The sequence below is a fragment of the Hydra viridissima genome, unplaced genomic scaffold (assembly GCF_058129835.1).
Source record: "Hydra viridissima isolate aposymbiotic clone 2 unplaced genomic scaffold, HvirCarnegie_v1 scaffold_8, whole genome shotgun sequence".
In the NCBI taxonomy this organism is placed as follows: Eukaryota; Metazoa; Cnidaria; class Hydrozoa; order Anthoathecata; family Hydridae; genus Hydra; species Hydra viridissima.
In genome coordinates, this window is record NW_028324307.1 from 17085715 (window position 1) to 17104606 (window position 18892).

General features: G+C 29.3%; 2 protein-coding genes and 2 pseudogenes across 2 annotated transcripts; all 4 read right to left on the reverse strand.

Annotated features, from left to right (window-relative positions):
• Positions 1 to 23: 23 nt before the first annotated feature.
• On the reverse strand, positions 24 to 3292 carry LOC149885409 (uncharacterized). Its single transcript, XM_090096282.1, has 6 exons — positions 3245 to 3292; positions 2716 to 2739; positions 1252 to 1272; positions 1036 to 1059; positions 763 to 956; positions 24 to 140 (listed from the first exon to the last, which is right to left on the reverse strand). The coding sequence occupies exons 1-6, from the start codon at positions 3267 to 3269 to the stop codon at positions 120 to 122; spliced, it is 309 nt and encodes a 102-aa protein (XP_089952408.1). The 5' UTR covers positions 3270 to 3292; the 3' UTR covers positions 24 to 119.
• Positions 3293 to 8789: 5497 nt separating this feature from the next.
• LOC145192872 (zinc finger BED domain-containing protein 4-like) lies at positions 8790 to 10066 on the reverse strand. Its single transcript, XM_090096281.1, has one exon. The coding sequence runs from the start codon at positions 9758 to 9760 to the stop codon at positions 8846 to 8848; it is 915 nt and encodes a 304-aa protein (XP_089952407.1). The 5' UTR covers positions 9761 to 10066; the 3' UTR covers positions 8790 to 8845.
• A 4610-nt stretch (positions 10067 to 14676) lies between these two features.
• LOC149885410 (uncharacterized) lies at positions 14677 to 15441 on the reverse strand (annotated as a pseudogene).
• A 656-nt stretch (positions 15442 to 16097) lies between these two features.
• On the reverse strand, positions 16098 to 17188 carry LOC149885411 (uncharacterized; annotated as a pseudogene).
• Between the last annotated feature and the right edge of the window lie 1704 nt (positions 17189 to 18892).

Below are 18892 nucleotides of genomic sequence, written 5' to 3' on the forward strand. Positions count from 1 at the left end.
TTGTAAATAACTAAACAATCGAGTACAAATACGTTTCAAACAAAAAAAAAAGTTAATTTACAATTAAACATGTGTATAACAAATTTTAAAAAATGTAAACTTTCATCTTTTATATTGCATTAATACATCATACGATAAACCTAAATAAAAAATTGTAAAAGATAAGTAGACAGAAAAAAATAATAATAATAAAAAAAAATTGGAATACGATATAAGTGATTTACAGAAACTTGTTTTTATACTTTCACTGTCATGATACAGCTTGTCGGTTTTGTTTTAGGACTTTATTTGATGTTGGCTCTTTAGTTTAATTTAAAAGACATTACAATATATTTAAAATATTTTAATTAAAAAGCAAAATAACAAATGCTTCAAGGGGCCAAACTATAAACAGATAAAATTATAAAATCAAATTGAGTTATAAATAAATTGCATTTATATAGCTAAAAATTTTGTCTTGGCTTATAGAAATATTTAAAATCAGAGAGTTCAATAAATAAAATTATCAATTATTTATTTTTAACAATAAATTGTTATGTTATGAAGAATGTCATTATAATATCATATGATGATTGGGTATTGATTCAATTTAACTATATTTAAGTTTAATTGTTGTTGTAAAAATTAAATTTTAATTAAAAAAGATAAAAACAAACCAAATATACAACATATTATTAAATAAAAATTTACAAAAAAAAAAAAAAATTACAATATTAAAAAAAAGTGAAAAAACAGTAACAAAAAAGTTATTACTATCTTTACCTTTAGAAGACATTTACAACCTTTTGGTTGCTGTTTTTTTTTCTGTCTCCCAACACCCCGGTATGGATGAGGCCTCCATTTAAACGATGACTCTTCCAAACCGCCATTTCTGCACCACTTATTGAAGGACCTCTCCGAGAGAGGCCCTGGCTGTTGGGAGCGATAACGCTGATAATGCTCATATGTTAACGGCTCTAAAATTACAAATAGAAGGATATCAAAATTAAAAATATTTGCAATTTTATTTAACCAAAATATAAAGCATAACCTCACCATTTTCACAGGACGAAGAGGATGCTAAAAACATTAAAAAACAAAAAACAAAATTAGTACATTAAAAAGGGTTAAAGTTATGAAAAACTTAATTTTAATAAAAATATAAGTAAAATGCGAACAGTCTAAAAATGTCTTATTTAAATTAAATAACTCTTTCACCTATAGGACATATTTCTCCATAAAAAATATATAAGATTTAAAACACAGCCCTACCAGTTGTGCTTCTACCAGACACTAAAGACAAAAAAATATACCACAAATTATTTGATAAAATAATATTTACATATAAATAATCCTAATTTTTTTTTACCAATCCCTTTAATTTCCTCCATAAAGTTGTCTAAAGTAAGGAAATAGATAACTGAAGCTAAAACTAACAAAAAGTAAACTAAAATTGACTATAAACTAAACCGAAAGTATAAACTAAAATAAATTTTAAATCTTAATATTTGTACCTCAGAAGACAAAGGTCGGTTGTCCAGAAATGGCTTTTCACTTTTTTTCAACTTTTTATTTTTAATTTTTTTTTTAAAAATGTATTTAATGTGCCTCAAGACAAATTAAATAAAACACGAAAAAAATAACAAATTTAGCCATCAAGAATAAACCAATAAAGACTAATTATTTTACTTTTCTCTCTCCTGGACAATTTCTATAATGTGACAACCGATCTTTGACTTTTGAGGTACAGATATAAATACTTCATTAATTTAACTATACTAATATTTAATTTATACTTAAATTGTTTTCCAACTCTCCTAAAAGAAAAAATAAAATTAAGCTAGAGCACTTGAAGCTTTAAAACTCCAGTTACAGTACAAATAAACAAATTCCTGTTAACAAATATCTGACAGCAAAAACACTGACTCAATTTTGTCTTCACTTCTGTGTCTAAATAATAAAAGTACTTAAATGTATTGATGATAAAATATCTACTTAACTTTTTAAAAATAAACTCATTTAACTAATGTCCCAGCTAACACAAAACGTTCAAGTACGTTCGAAGAACGTTGGAAACGTTCTTAGAACGTTCTTAGAACGTTTCCGACCGTTTCTAACGTTCTACGTACGTTTCTTGAACGTTTTGTGTTAGCTGGGGTAACTAATACTTTTATTAGCTTTTTCTTTATCAACTAAATGTTAACTAAACTTACTTGATATAATGTAATATAAAGCTGTCTTACTGAGAATTTTAAATTTCTTCTCTTTATTACTGACAATTTTAAGTAGGACTTAAGTTCTTAGGCATATTGTGAAAATTACAAAAATCTACTATTTTAAAGTCAACAACCTTTATTTTAAAAAACATTTTAGTTACTTTTAAAAAAATAAAATAAATCATTTAAAACTTATTACCTCTCTCTTCATTGTTGTCAAATAAGCAGAAAAACAAACAAACAAATAATAGTTAGTTTTCACTTTGGTAGTAGGTTAAGTAGATTAAATAGATCTTTGATTTATTCAACCTTCTCTAACTGTCTACAACCTTATAATTAAACTATAACTATTTTCTACAACCTGGTGCAATTTAACATAGATATATTTTTGAATTATAAAATATTTAAGATAATAGTATAAGATTTTAAAAACCTGAAATTTTAAACCCACTTCAAAAAAAACAGATATTAAAAAGTTTTTTTTTTCCTTTTTAAATAGTAATAATGCTTTACAACTTACTTTCTTCAATAATACTGCTGTCATCTAAACAGAAAAGCAAACAAATATTGAAGTCTATTCTTTCTTAAACCTCTTTAATTATTTCAATATTAAAATAATTATTTAATCTTTCTGGATTGAATTAGTTTACAAAGATTCCCAGTGAAAAAGTGCACATGGGATACGCGTGGATTTTTCCATGTGTAACCCATGTGGGGAATATTATTTTGTCCAATGTGGGTTTCATATGGTAAATCCCACATGGTTTTTATATGGTAAATCCTACATGGGATATAGGTGGAAAATACTACATGTTATAGAATTTATATGCCATATATATTTTAATCCAAGTGGCATAAAAGTAGTCAATACCCGATAAATGAAAGTCCGAATGCTTCAATGATAATTTTTAAAAATCCTTTAATTTAAAATTAATCATCAAAGCTTTCGAAAGCATATATATATATATATATATATATATATATATATATATATATATATATATATATATATATATATTTATTTATTTATTTAAAATGAATAAAAACACCTTTATATGGAACTCTGAGTTTCATGCCTTTCGGCAATCATCAGCCATAGTGTATATCGTTACTTAAAAACCGTTTAAAAATTACAAATTAAAATTACGGTAGAACGAGTTCTGACGTTACTAAACGGAAACAAAAAGACGTTAAAGGTTTTAGTCCCTGGTGTCAAATAAGGATAGCAAAAATTTCTTTGCATGTCGGCACTTTGATATTATTTCATATCTTTTGTTAAGTAAGTTTTCTCCTTTATATGATAATATATGAAATTTTTCGCGGAGACAAAGATTACAAACTTTTGCTGCTTGATTGTAGGGCTTGCATTGTGCTATAATCTTCCATGTAATCACCGGTTTCAGATTTTTAGATTTTAGCATCCATATTTCTTTGGAAAGTTCGGTGTCATTTTTATATTTAGGCGCGTTGAAAGATTTAAGATGGTTGCCATATCTAAGTTTAAATGTAGTTTCACTTATACCGAAATAAACTTTCTCTTTGAATTGAGGATCTCCAGAATTTACAGTGGCTTGGTATACGACATTGCTAGAAAGGCATTGGTTATTTAACGGACAATTTTTTTTGTCTATGCAGTTGCATTTTTTTGTTGTTTTATATTTATCGCTTTGAAGAATTTTGCTATTATGTGCATTTATTAAAGAATTGATATTAGGCATGCAACTATAGCTAACTTTAATAGAGTTTCGATTGAAAATTTTATGAAGCCTGTGTCCTACTGGAAAGTGTTGGTCAATTAAAGCTAAGAAGCGCTTTCCAATATTAGTTTCAACATTTTTGCTAAACGGGGGGTTATACCATATAATTTTACGTTTGCGATGTTTACTTTGATGTTTGTCTATTTGCGGTTGGTAGGTGAGTTTTGAATTGTATCCTGATTTACGTAAAGCCTCTTCATAAGTAAGAATAGAGTTATTGAACACAGTTTTATTTATTGCCATAGTTGATAATCTTGACTCAATAGTGCGAGGGATTTCTTTTATTATATTAGGTGGATGGTTTGAATCAGAATGAATATACAAAAGTTGGTTATTAGGTTTACAATATGGTTGATAAGAACTGTCGATCAGGTTCAATGTTACATCCAGATAATTGACAATTTTAATATTAGATTGAATAGAGATATTTAGGTTGTTACCTTTAAAAACATGCGTAAAATGCTTTTTAATTTTCTCCATTTGTTGGCCGCTTTTGTTTTCAAAAATAGCAAGTCCATCATCACGATACAAGCCAAAATTATTTTTATCGTAATGTTGAGAAAGCTGAAACAATATAAAGATACCAACTAGTTCGCAAACTTCAGCTCCATCAAATGCACCCATTGTGACATCAAATAATCCGCCTCTTTTCTTTATCCAAGCTTCATCGTTTTTAAAAATTAAAGATTTTCTTGCATGATATATTAGTTTTTTATCGTCATCATTTATAACAACATGTTGCTCGGCGAAACTGATTGCATTGGTAAGTGTGGTTTCACTAATAGATGGGTAAAAATCATTTATATCGAAAATTAGAAATTTGCAAAGGGGTTTATTTTTGATGTTTTTAAACCAATCTATAACGAATTGGGTGCTTTGCCATTGATTCAACTGTAATTTACTTTTTAATTCGTGGATAACTTTAGATAAAATGACTTTGCTAATTCTTCCTACCTCGTTTTTCGAAGGATTTAGAAGGCGAACTGAAGGGTTGTTAATAAAGTTATCTTTATGGTCTTTTAAAGTGAAAAAACAACCGGACGATCCGTTTATCTCAATATTATTATACACTTCGTGGTGGATTAAAAGGTTTTTTCCTTCCTTATTTATTTGATCTTTTAATTCTGACGACGATTTTTTGTAGGTAGAAGTAATTGCATTTGTTAGCAGTTTGTTGTATTCATCTTTAGATAACTTATACAAATTAGATGTTTTATCTGCCTTTATTAATGTTTTATGCGATGTACGTATGGATTTTAAGTCTTTTTGCATATTATTCTGAAACTTGCAGTTTACTTTGCAAAATTTTATAGATTTAATTAGGTTTATGAGGTCTTTTTCAAAAGTACGCATTTCATTTATTTGCGGTGGGCATTTTGATGATTTAATTCCGTAGTCTGTATAACTTGAATCATTTCTTGGGTAATTATTTATGAAGAAGAACGCCTTCCATCTCATTTTCTTTATGAGCATTTCTGTTTTGTTTAGTAGTTTTAAATTGTATTCTTTTTCAGATGGAATCGGTATATTTTTGATTGAGTATTTCAGGTTTATTTTTTCCATTTTGTTGACGACTTGAGAAGAGTGCTCAACTTGTCGGAGCAAATTTATACAAAATATATAATGTATTATTATAGTGTAATAATACAAATACTCTTGTGCGTTTGAGAGTGCTCAATACTAATGAATAATAGAGCAATATTTATTTATTTATTTATTTAAAATGAATAAAAACACCTTTATATGGAACTCTGAGTTTCATGCCTTTCGGCAATCATCAGCCATAGTGTATATCGTTACTTAAAAACCGTTTAAAAATTACAAATTAAAATTACGGTAGAACGAGTTCTGACGTTACTAAACGGAAACAAAAAGACGTTAAAGGACTTGCTATTTTTGAAAACAAAAGCGGCCAACAAATGGAGAAAATTAAAAAGCATTTTACGCATGTTTTTAAAGGTAACAACCTAAATATCTCTATTCAATCTAATATTAAAATTGTCAATTATCTGGATGTAACATTGAACCTGATCGACAGTTCTTATCAACCATATTGTAAACCTAATAACCAACTTTTGTATATTCATTCTGATTCAAACCATCCACCTAATATAATAAAAGAAATCCCTCGCACTATTGAGTCAAGATTATCAACTATGGCAATAAATAAAACTGTGTTCAATAACTCTATTCTTACTTATGAAGAGGCTTTACGTAAATCAGGATACAATTCAAAACTCACCTACCAACCGCAAATAGACAAACATCAAAGTAAACATCGCAAACGTAAAATTATATGGTATAACCCCCCGTTTAGCAAAAATGTTGAAACTAATATTGGAAAGCGCTTCTTAGCTTTAATTGACCAACACTTTCCAGTAGGACACAGGCTTCATAAAATTTTCAATCGAAACTCTATTAAAGTTAGCTATAGTTGCATGCCTAATATCAATTCTTTAATAAATGCACATAATAGCAAAATTCTTCAAAGCGATAAATATAAAACAACAAAAAAATGCAACTGCATAGACAAAAAAAATTGTCCGTTAAATAACCAATGCCTTTCTAGCAATGTCGTATACCAAGCCACTGTAAATTCTGGAGATCCTCAATTCAAAGAGAAAGTTTATTTCGGTATAAGTGAAACTACATTTAAACTTAGATATGGCAACCATCTTAAATCTTTCAACGCGCCTAAATATAAAAATGACACCGAACTTTCCAAAGAAATATGGATGCTAAAATCTAAAAATCTGAAACCGGTGATTACATGGAAGATTATAGCACAATGCAAGCCCTACAATCAAGCAGCAAAAGTTTGTAATCTTTGTCTCCGCGAAAAATTTCATATATTATCATATAAAGGAGAAAACTTACTTAACAAAAGATATGAAATAATATCAAAGTGCCGACATGCAAAGAAATTTTTGCTATCCTTATTTGACACCAGGGACTAAAACCTTTAACGTCTTTTTGTTTCCGTTTAGTAACGTCAGAACTCGTTCTACCGTAATTTTAATTTGTAATTTTTAAACGGTTTTTAAGTAACGATATACACTATGGCTGATGATTGCCGAAAGGCATGAAACTCAGAGTTCCATATAAAGGTGTTTTTATTCATTTTAAATAAATAAATAAATAAATAAATATTGCTCTATTATTCATTAGTATTGAGCACTCTCAAACGCACAAGAGTATTTGTATTATTACACTATAATAATACATTATATATTTTGTATATATATATATATATATATATATATATATATATATATATATATATATATATAAGGTAAGTATGGGTATTAAGGCCCACCTTTGTCGAATGCGCGGTAAAGAAATGCTGATTTTTTTTTTGCTGCCAGTGATAAAACCAGATAACTCAAATATTTTAATGTCGAAAAAAAGTTTCACAATTTATTTTTTCCCTAACTTTGGATTAGTGGGCCTTATTACCCGCCGGGCCTTAATACCCATACTTACCTTATATAAAACATTAAAACAGTAAATTTGATACAAAATTTCACTTTAAAACGAATACCATTAAGATTGTGATGATAATAGCATAACGAAACAAATATTTATGTATTATTATCATTATATTGTAAATAAATAGTTATTTAAGTCATTTTACAAAATAATTGATTTTATAAAATGAATTAAAAAAACTGTTTTTATTATATTTTAGTTTTTAAATTCATTTTATAAAATAAAAGTTTGGAAACAAATACAAATTATAAAAATCATGTAAGCGTCATTTATTATTTCTAAATACTATATTAATGTTAGTCTACAAACTTAAAATCAATTTAGAGCATCATTACGAGTTTTTTTGCAATTCGCACGTCCATCTCTGTTTCTCGAATTTATAAAATGGGTGGTCAAAGCTTGCTCAATCGATAGGTTCTCAGCATTACAATTCTTTTTTCTTACACTTTCTAAAGAGAAATACGACAAAATGATTACTTTTTTTACCTAAATCATAGGGTCATCTATGCATTATGATGTAAGATGACCCGGTTTATTGAACACCATCCCCCTTTATCAAACTCAGTCTATTTTTTACCATCTCCCATTGAAAATGATGTCAGTTTTTGTTATCATATTATGATGGTATATATGAATTTTTAATAGAGCATGACAGTTAACTGTTAAACGGTTAATTTTTAGGTTAATCATGTTAAAGGTTAAGGTTAACCTTTAAAAATTATAAGGTTAATTTTAAGGGTTAAGGTTAACCTTTAAAAATTTAAGGTTAATTTTAAGGGTTAAGGTTAACCTTTAAAAAGTTAAGGTTAATTTTAAAGGTTAAGGTTAACCTTTAAAATTTTAAGGTTAATTTTAAAGGTTAAGGTTAACCTTTAAAATTTTAAGGTTAATTTTAAAGGTTAAGGTTAACCTTGTAAATTTTAAGGTTAATTTTAAAGTTAACCTTAACCTTTAAGATTTTAAGGTTAATTTTTACAGTTAACCTTAACCTTTAATTTTAAGGTTAATTTTAAAGGTTAACCTTAACCTTAAAAGTTTAAGATTAATTTTAACAGTTAACCTTAACCCTTAAATTTGTTTATATTGTCACGGATTAATGCCCTTTTCTCAAAATATCTTCTTAGTTTCTAAGAATTTTAGGTTTAAAATTTTTATGCTCTTTATATAAATGTAAAAGGTTATTAATTACACTTAAAAGTTCATAACATGTAAAAGTGTTAAGGATATTGGTTACATAGTAATTAGAGCATAATCTTATGGATAGTGCTCTAACTGCTAGGCATAAGCCCCATCGCCAAGCTTTTGTAAAGCTATTCGTCAAGGCTATCCTTTGTGATGGAGGTTTTTTTTTTTTTTTTTTTTTTTTGTTTTTATAACATGTTTTATTTTATTGGATATCTTATCTTATTCATTCTCATTCTCTTCAAATCTAGGCCATGTGATATTTTTCATTTCTTTCATGTTCTCTTTCATGAAAACAAGCATTTCAATGTTGTCAATGCTAAGGCAAGTTCTTCGTTCTGTCAATATATTTCCAGCTGTTGAAAACACTCTTTCTGATGTAGAAGATGATGCTGGGATGCACAACATCTTCCTTGCTAGTCTGGTTAGATATGGAAATTTATTTTGCTGGTTATTCCAATATTGAAGGATATTTGAATCTTTGTGTACACAGCCTTCTTCAACATATAACGTTACTTCATTTTGTGCCTCCTTAAAAGAGTCATCTTTAGAATTTTGTCTTTTTTGCTGTTTCCCATAAAGTTTTTTATTTGCCTGTTCCCAAACATCTTCCTGTTCATCTTCTTCAGACTCCAGTAGTGTTGGTGAAGAGATTTCATTACTAGTAGGACTTTCTGAACCATCTCGCTTTTTCATATCAATTATGGCTTGGACAGCAGTTACCTTAATCAATTCATACTTCTCAGGATCTGCAAAATTGATAACAGAGCCCTTATAACGAGGATCAAGAAAATGACACATTACATATTCTGGTGTTTCAATACCAGAATTTGGAAATCGGGCATCTAATCCTTCAACAAGCTTCTCTGAAATCTCACTGACACAAGTAAGAGTACTGTGGTTACCAAAGAATACTAACTTTCTCCTAACATTGACTAGTTGCATAAACACCAAGTTCATAGTTGGTTCTTTGTCAGAACTAAGTGCTCTAGATATTTTTTCAAGAGGTTCAAGACAGTTCAAAACACCCTTCATGATAAGAATTTCATCCAGGCTTGGCAAGAAACCTTCAATGACTGTAGATGTTTCAGCCATTTTAGCAATGCAACCTTCAAGATCAATAAATGACTGCAACATCTTCAGATCTGAATTCCATCTTGTTGAAACATTCTGTACCAGTTTAGTTCGTGACTGCTTAAAATCAAGAGCTATTTTCCTCAAGATACTGGAATTTTTGGGAGAATGATTGAAGTGGCCAACCAATTTACATAGTTTAGAAGAAAGTTCTTTCCAGGCAGGAACAGCTTTTAAAGCATCAGTGACAATCAAATGAATCTGATGATCAGCACACCACAAGTTGTCATTTATCGATGGTAATTAGCTAGCTTTGCTGAGGTGCATAGCTTTCAAAACATTAGTACCTCCATCTGTTGTTGCCCATGTGTGGGTTTTCTGTTCCAATTTCAATCCTTTGATCAATGAGTCAAGTTTTTCCAAGATTATTTCACCCGTGTGTTTTTCTCCGAAATAATCAAGTTTGACAAGAAGACGTTTAAGCTCAAACCGGTTATTGATAAAATGAAGAGTTAAAGATTGGAATGAAAGATTATTATACTGAGTAGTCCAGATGTCTGTTGTAAAAGCAGCACCATCAAGATAGGGCCTTTCATCATTCACAATTTTTGAGATGTGGTCCTGAACAAATTGATATAATTTTGGAATTCTTAAACGGGACAAGGAAGTTGATGAGATAGGGTTATATTTTCCCTTTGTTGTCAGTGACAATATTGTACGAAATCCTTCACTATCAACTATCTTAAATGACAACTGTTCCCTTATGATCCACTTAGTTTTTTCTGTAACTATTTGCACATTTTCAGGATGGTCTTTGGGCCATTGACTTACAACACGAGCTGTTCTTGGTGTTTTTGGAGTTTTCTGAGTATTTGTTGATCGATGAGGTAATATTGATGATCCAGGAGTCATTACTAAACGAGCACGTTCACGACAATAAATGAAGTCTTCATCATTATCACTTTCACTATCATTGTGTCTCTTTGCTCCATTGGAATTTAACACTGCTTGAGAATCAGTTCTTTGCTCGAATTCAGTTAAACTTTGAGGATGTCTCTTAAGATGATTCCCTATACCTGATGTTGAGTCATTCTTTGAAACAAGGATCGCGCCACACTCGTTACACTTAGCATGAGAATCATCAGTTTTTGTAAAAAAGTCCCAATTCATTGATTTTTTTGGCATGATGATTGATGATGATGAAACTGAAAGTAATAAAAGAAATTAATTACTAGAAAGCAATTAAATAATATTTGCAAGTAAAAAAGATTATCTGTTTGATGGGAGGGAGAGGAGTGGGGGGGGGGGCGGACTAGGTTGTAAATTCCCTATTTGTAGTTTCGTGAAACTGTTGACACAGTTTAAAAATTTTATATTCTGTATAAAAATATTTCAGCGCTATATTTTTAAAAATTCATAAAACTGTTACATGTTAACAAATAGCTATTGCAAATAATCAAGAATATTATAAGTAACCAAAATACTTTTGGATCTCTGAAATATATGGTATATTTTCTAAATCAATCATTTCGGTTCTTTAGTTGCTGTTTTAAAAAAACATATTTATTAGTTAATGAAAAATTGTTATCGAAATGTTTCTCTTCTATATTTATTTGATGATTCTTAATTAGTAATTTTTTGCTAGGGTCACATAAAAAAATGAAAATACAAAATTTCCAAAATGCCAAAAAGAAAGATTTTCGTACTCGCAAATAATATTTTAATTTATTGATAAAAAACATAGCGATCATTTGGAAAGAAATTCAGTGCTTAGTTGAAAAAGATGTTTTAGAAATTACTGTTTTAAGGTGACGCACTTAAATATACCCTCAAACATAATGTGATTATAAATAAAAAATTAAATAAATAAATAAATTTCTCACTTGATCAATTTGAATTTGAAGTTTGTTGAAGTTGAATATATATATATGTAGAACTTTTCAACACAATTAGTAAACAAGCACTGATTGTAAAAGTGAAAAGAGAAAAACTCTCTCTTACAGATAATTAAATTAAATTAAATTCATTTAACTTCTCTCTTCTAGATAGATGCCAAATTAAAAAAAAAAAAAAGGGGGGGGGGGTTAAACACCACCTCTGCATGAGACTTTGTCGTCTTTAAACTGCAACACTGTTTCTAGTTTATACACTTTTAAAAAAAATCATATTCGGTTAACCGTACAAAAAGTTATTTTGTATGGTTAACCGAATACTTCGGTTAATTTTCTAAGGTTAATTTTAAAGGTTAAGGTTAACCTCTAAAACTTTAAGGTTAATTTTAAGGGTTAAGGTTAACCTTTTAAAATTCAAGGTTATTTTTAAGGGTTAAGGTTAACCTTTAAAAACTTAAGGTTAATTTTAAGTGTTAAGGTTAGCCTTTAAAATTTTAAGGTTAATTTTAAGGGTTAAGGTTAACCTTTAAAATTTTAAGGTTAATTTTAAAGTTTAAGGTTAACCTATTAACCGTTTAACGGTTAACCTTTCATGCTCTAATTTTTAACATACTATTAAAAATGCTTATAAAATCAATTTTTTTCTGGTTTAATTATACATTTATTCTCAAAAGTACTCAATTGAAGTAAAAAACAAGACATAAATTGTTCTTTCAGATAAGCAAACTTATTTCTGAAATTAAATTGTTTTTCCGATTATCTTTTTTGTAGTTTTAATCAGCAAAAGCAGTAAGTTTTTACTCCACATTGTTGATGTAAATACCTCTAAAACATGCGCATAGATAACATAAATTTAAATGTTGTACTTTTTTTTTTAATTAAATTTTTTAATTGACATTGTTTTTGTTTCAACATCTCCTCCCTATTGTCAATTATTGTGAAAATTTTCAGCTCACACTGCCCCTCTATCTACTGGCATCGATTATGGAGGACCCCATAGCCTAAATATTAGATATATATATATTATTTTTACATTATTTACGACACCTTTTGATATGCAACGAAATCTTACAAAGTTTACAATAATTCAGTTAAGATTCAATCTGAGTTATTGAAACGTAATAAATTTAACATCAAAAGAAAAGTAAAGCTGTCATCATTTAAAATGTAAAAGGTGTTGTCAAAATATGTTAAAAATATAATTAAGTTATCTTTTCACTAGGTCCTGAATCAAATTCAAGGCCATTTTGCATTTTTGCCAGATCTGTTTGTCTCTTTTACCATTTCAGATGTTAAAAGAGACGACATCATTCGACTTATAGATTTTTCTATAGTACAGCATTAGAGTAACTGAGCCATTGTACCTATATATATATATATAGGTACAATGGCTCAGTATATATATATATATATATATATATATATATATATATATATATATATATATATATATATATATATACTGAAATTTATTGAAAATGAATCAGAAATGATTCATTTCCGATGAATCTTTATTGATGAAACACAGTGTTAAATTTATAGTTGCTCTGTTCTTTTAAAAACATTGAGCACTTTATTTTGTAGAATACATCTTAAAATTAATTATATATATATACATACATATATATATAAATATATATTTATATATATATATATATATATATATATATATATATATATATATATATATATATATATATATATATATATATATATATATATATATATATATATATATATATATCCATATATAGTGACGGCCGATGACATTAAACTTTGGTGGGGCCAGCAAATATTTACCGAAAAATATCGCAACGATTTGCTGTCAACGTAATTGATACTTCGGTGCTTGTTAGAAAGTTTTTGGTCGCTAGCGTTTTTCGATTGGTTGACAGAGTTAAGCGCTAGTATACTCCCAAAATAAAGCGTAAGTATTTAATTGAATTAAATTGAACCTACGTAAAAAGCAGTAAAAGCTGCCCTGATATTGCTGCATTATAATTTGAACAGATTTTAATATTACTTCTTTAGATTTTTTTTTTTATTTTAATTTTTTGGTAAAAACTTTTAGTTAGTTAGAAGTAAGTCGCAAATATAAAAAGTTACGATTAACACTATAATTTTTATAAAGGTATAATATATATTGAAATAAAGAATGATGTTAAAAACAAAGATTTAAGCATATTATTTATACAAATATTCTGCTCTTCTCTGTTTCATAAGAGAAAACATTTCGATTACTTTTTAATTAAACTGATCAATATCCTGTTAATAATCTTTAAGTATTGATAGTACAGCTAATGCATTCAACCGATCTTGACCTGTGGAATTTCTTAAAAGTGTCTTAACTCTTTTTAAAGTTCTAAAACACCGTTCAGCACCAGCTGTAGACACAGGTGTGACCAAAACAATCTCTATCAACTTTGATACTTCAGAAAATGTTTCAATCAGGATATTTTTATACAGGGGCGGATTAGGCTTTTGAAAAGGCCCGGGAAATGCTATCATGAAAAAGGCCCACCAAGTGACCTTTTTTTTTAAATCGTATTCGCTTGTAACCCCTCACTTTTAAATACTTTTGTAACACTATTGAACAATAAGGATTTGTATACACTTGTTTAAAATCAATAAAGATGTCATTTAAGTACATGTGTTATATTTGTATTATAAATTCATATTTAAATCACAAAAACTAAAAATCATAAAAACAGTAGCTTTTTTAATTCACCACTCGATTTAGCAAGTTCGTCAATAATTTCATCGTTGGTTATGTTACTCAATATGTCCTTTTCAATGCACATCATCAACAGTGAGTCCTAGTGATCTTTTGTCAACTGACTTCGCAATCTAGTTTTGACACATTTCAACTTGCTGAAACTCCTCTCACAAGCCACTTGGGTAATTGAAATTGTGAGCATGAATTTGTAAGCCCTGTACAGCATGCAGTAGCTCTTGCCGAAAAGATTATATTTTCGAAGGACATGGTAGCAACAGTAAATGCACGAGCGACACTTCTTTAGAGGGCCGCATTTATGGTTGGTGGCGTCATCTTCATTTTCAACCTCATCCTCATCAATCGTGATTTGATCAGAACAATCGTAACTCTCTTCCAATGTTTTTTTTAAAACTGGCCACTTTTTTGCAAAGTCCAACAGCTCAAGTAACAGCTGCGCTTCTTCGCCTAAAATATAAAAAGATAAAGATAATCTTATAAATATTGAAAATAAAGAACAAAAGAGATAACCTTATCAAATGCTAATTAAAAATTTACCAATTTGGAAATTTACCAATTTGGAAAACAAAAATACTTAAGCAATTACTAATAAAATTTAACAAGAAACCAATCAATTATATTTATAAGTAAATTTACACACCTGTTGCCGAAATATGACATGAGATTTTCTGAAGGGCTTTTTTTGGAATATTACATTCCAATAACTCAGAAAATCCGTTGGGGTCAAAACAACTCATATCAGAGTACAGTTCACCGTGCGATGCAAACCGAGTCGACAGACTTCTTAACACTGTGTCTAGAATACCATTGTGGACCTCTACTTCAAACTTTTTTAAAGAATCTGTAAGTGGATCATCATTTGCTAATTCTCCTGCCATTACTTTTCTTATTCTTTTGCGTACCATTGGCAAATCTGTCTGTATAACACAATCACATTCTTTCTCGTCAAGAATGGTTGCGGACACATTAATGAAATGGTCTGCAGCCACCTTAACTTGATCAAAATTGCGTGATTGAGTCTGAATTTCTGAAATAGTTACTTTAACCATCTCAAACGCCTTTATGAAATTCAATCCAGACGTCTGTAGGTATTTGGACAGTGGTGTGGTTGATTCCATTATTCTTAGATATACAAATCCCGTCAGTACAGTCTTATACTTCAATAAGGACGTTAATAGACACTGCGCATCATAGCGTGCTTCAACACTTAATTTAGTGGAAGAGACTGCTATTTCCAGTACTTGAACGACGTCTGTGTATAATGCTCCTTCATCGTCGCGAAACGTACCAAAAAACCTTTGAAGGGCATCGTGTTTGGACCCCCATCTAGTAACACCGATAACACTTAGTCGTTTGTGAATGTGATTTTCTTTCATGTGATCAGTCCAAAGGTCCATTCTCAAGTAGGACTCACTAAAAAACATAGCAGCCTTTTGAAGTATACCAAAAAGTGTCATTGAAGCTTCATTACTGCTGGTGGCGTCACATACGACCAGATTTAAAACATGCGCATAGCACCATGTGTGAATGTGTCCAGGAGACGCTTTTTCTAAGAATGTAGTAAATCCATTGTATGCCCCGGCCATATTAGACGCGCCATCAGAACTATCTGACACGCATTTAACAATATCAATGCCATTTTGTTCCAAAACATTTGACATCAATTTGCGCAGATCACTGGCTTTTCCAGAATGTGAATCGACAGCACCAATAAGTCGCTCCTCAACTTTGTCGGTAACGTATCGCAGGACTATCGCACATTTATCCGCTTGTGTTACATCTTGAGTTGTGTCAAGTTGAACTGAGAATATTCCCGCTTGTTGTACTTCTTCAGCAATGGCACTTTTCATTAATTTAGCGATTCCTAATATAATTTGGTTTACAGTGGATTTGGAAATGAAAGTATTTCTGTTACCTCTATTCCTTTTATCCTGTTTATCATTCAGCATGCCTTTGTCGATAATTTCCTTCAAATGCGCTTTTAGAATTTCATCGTACTTCGCAACAAGAATCACGATTTCAAGAAATGTTCCATGATCCACTCTGTCGTTAGCCAAAACATTGACGGCTTCGCAACCAGCCTTACCTCGATATGGCATACCACGTTTACCAATCAGTTTGACAATTGACACTACTCTGTCCACGATCAATCTACGATGTAAAACTTGCTGTTTTCGTAGACTATATTGCTGACCTTGTACCATATCTAGAATGGTTCGATTAGCAGAGAAATGTAGATAAGCCTCGACACATTCTTGGTGTCTCTTTGACGATTCGTGTTCCATAATACGTTGATGAATATGAGTCCAACTGTTAAAACCTGTTACAAACGAACTTGGTTTCTGCTTCTCATTTTCATGTGAAACAAACACTGCAAAACAGGCACTCTTCTTTTTCTGAAAATGAAAGAAACATACGCTGCATACCATCTTCAGGACGGTAATATACCATTTTTGAATTAAAGTGACGTGTTTCAGGCTGATGTGGGTGATATTTATAGAAAGTTGTCAGTTCATTCAGGTATGGCTTATTAAACCAATCATTCACTCGGGTAGTAGTTTTTTTGTTATCACCAGTAGGTTCAACCATGCTTGAAAAAGCTGTGATGTTTAGAATGAGGATTGGTTGGGTCATTTCATTAGTGTCAGTATGAACGCCATCTTCATCATCAAGGTTTGTTTGGGTCTCTTTAGCAACGTGAGATTGAACCTCATCATCAGGCTCAGCATCAGCATGGTGTTGCAGGGTATTTGAATTCAGTTTAGAAAACATGGATAGTAGATTTTTAGTTGTTTTAGCATCTTCTCGCAGAAGCTTTATGTTTTTCTCACGTAACTTTTCATGTTCACTTTTTCGCTTAGACATCACACCTGTAAAAAAATAAAAAAATAAACATTCGTATTAGCCTTTTAACTACTATGTTTTTATAGATTATTTTTAAATAAGTGTTATGAATGGAAGACCTGCGACTGTATTGTTATTTGTGTGAAGTTTGTTAATCTGATTATTTTTAAAGACTATATCTTAAAATTTTAGAATATACTAATTTTAATATTTTTTAAAATAAACCTACATTTTATTAAACCTACATTATTATTACCTACATTATTATTAAACCTACATAATTATTAAAATAAACCTACATCTTCATTAATAATAAATCATTCATATTTATTTTTATAAACTGTGTAGGGGTTTCTTGTTAATAATATACATCCTATATAAAATATAAATAGATTACTTTTAATTTTTAAATAGTAAAATACCATATTAATAAAAAACCAATATTTATATAAATACCTAATTACTTTTTTTGTTAGATATTTTATATTATATTTACAATATTGTTTTGATTTAGAAAATGTTTATTGAAATAATAAATTATAAAAGAAGCGTTACATTAAATTAAAAATTCTATATAAAATATGTATAATAAATTATTTAACGCGTTTTTATTTAACTCGTTTTATTTAAACAATAATCTTTAGTGAAAACAAAGTTTAATAAAGCAAAATCTGAAGTAAATTTCAACTCACAATTTTTTATTACTATTCTAGAAATTTATTAAAAAAATTAAAGAAAATACGTTTTAAAATATTATAAAATTTTAAAATGTTGTATTGCTGACAGCCCACCGGGAAATGTCCCGGTGTCCCGGTGGCCTATTCCGCCCCTGTTTTTATACATAAATTGGGATAGGGCATTAATAGTGCCGATATCACTAAAAAAAACATTTTCATACAAAACGGTTAATTCGGACATGAACTTAACTTCAATCAGCATTGGATAGTTTGTTAGAATATTTTTTATATGATTCCGAGGAAAATGTTGTCTGTTAAAATTGAATTTTTTCGGTTTCAAAATTGAAAATGATTTAAATATTTCAATGCTTCTAAACCTGTCGCTAATTTCAAAAATAACTTTATCACAAGCATCTTTAGCATCTTCTATTAGTTCTTTTTTATTTTAGCATCTTTTTTATTTTAGCATTTAGTTTAGCATCTTCTATTAGTTCAATTGATGTGTTTCATTTCATTTGGTTTTCAGGTATTTCTTTGCAATCGTTAAGAATCGATCCAGGAACATTATCAGTAATGCTATTTCGCACAAAATTTATGGGTAACTCAAATTTTTCAAAAGCATCCTGGATTGTAATAGTGTTGCTGTTACTTGATTGCAATATATTGTGAAGTACATCAACATGTTTTAAAATTGGATAAAAAAAGATAAAAAAAAAAGTTGAACTCTAAATCTTTCAAACAAAATAAATAGGGCCAGTAAAAATCGGCCCAGCCGTTATTGGCAATTAATTAAAACAACGCTACAAAACTTTGAATAAATTGCAAATAAACATATTACTTATAAATTAATATAGTTTAAAATTAGAACTAACTTAGAACTATTTATTTTTATAAAACCTGTCTGCAAATAGTTTAGGCTAATAGTTGCATATTTAGATATATATAAATACATAATTACATTACCAAATACTTTATCTTAAACAAATAAGTGGGGCCGGGCCCCTATGGCCCTTATTGACGAGCCGCCACTGTGTATATATATATATAT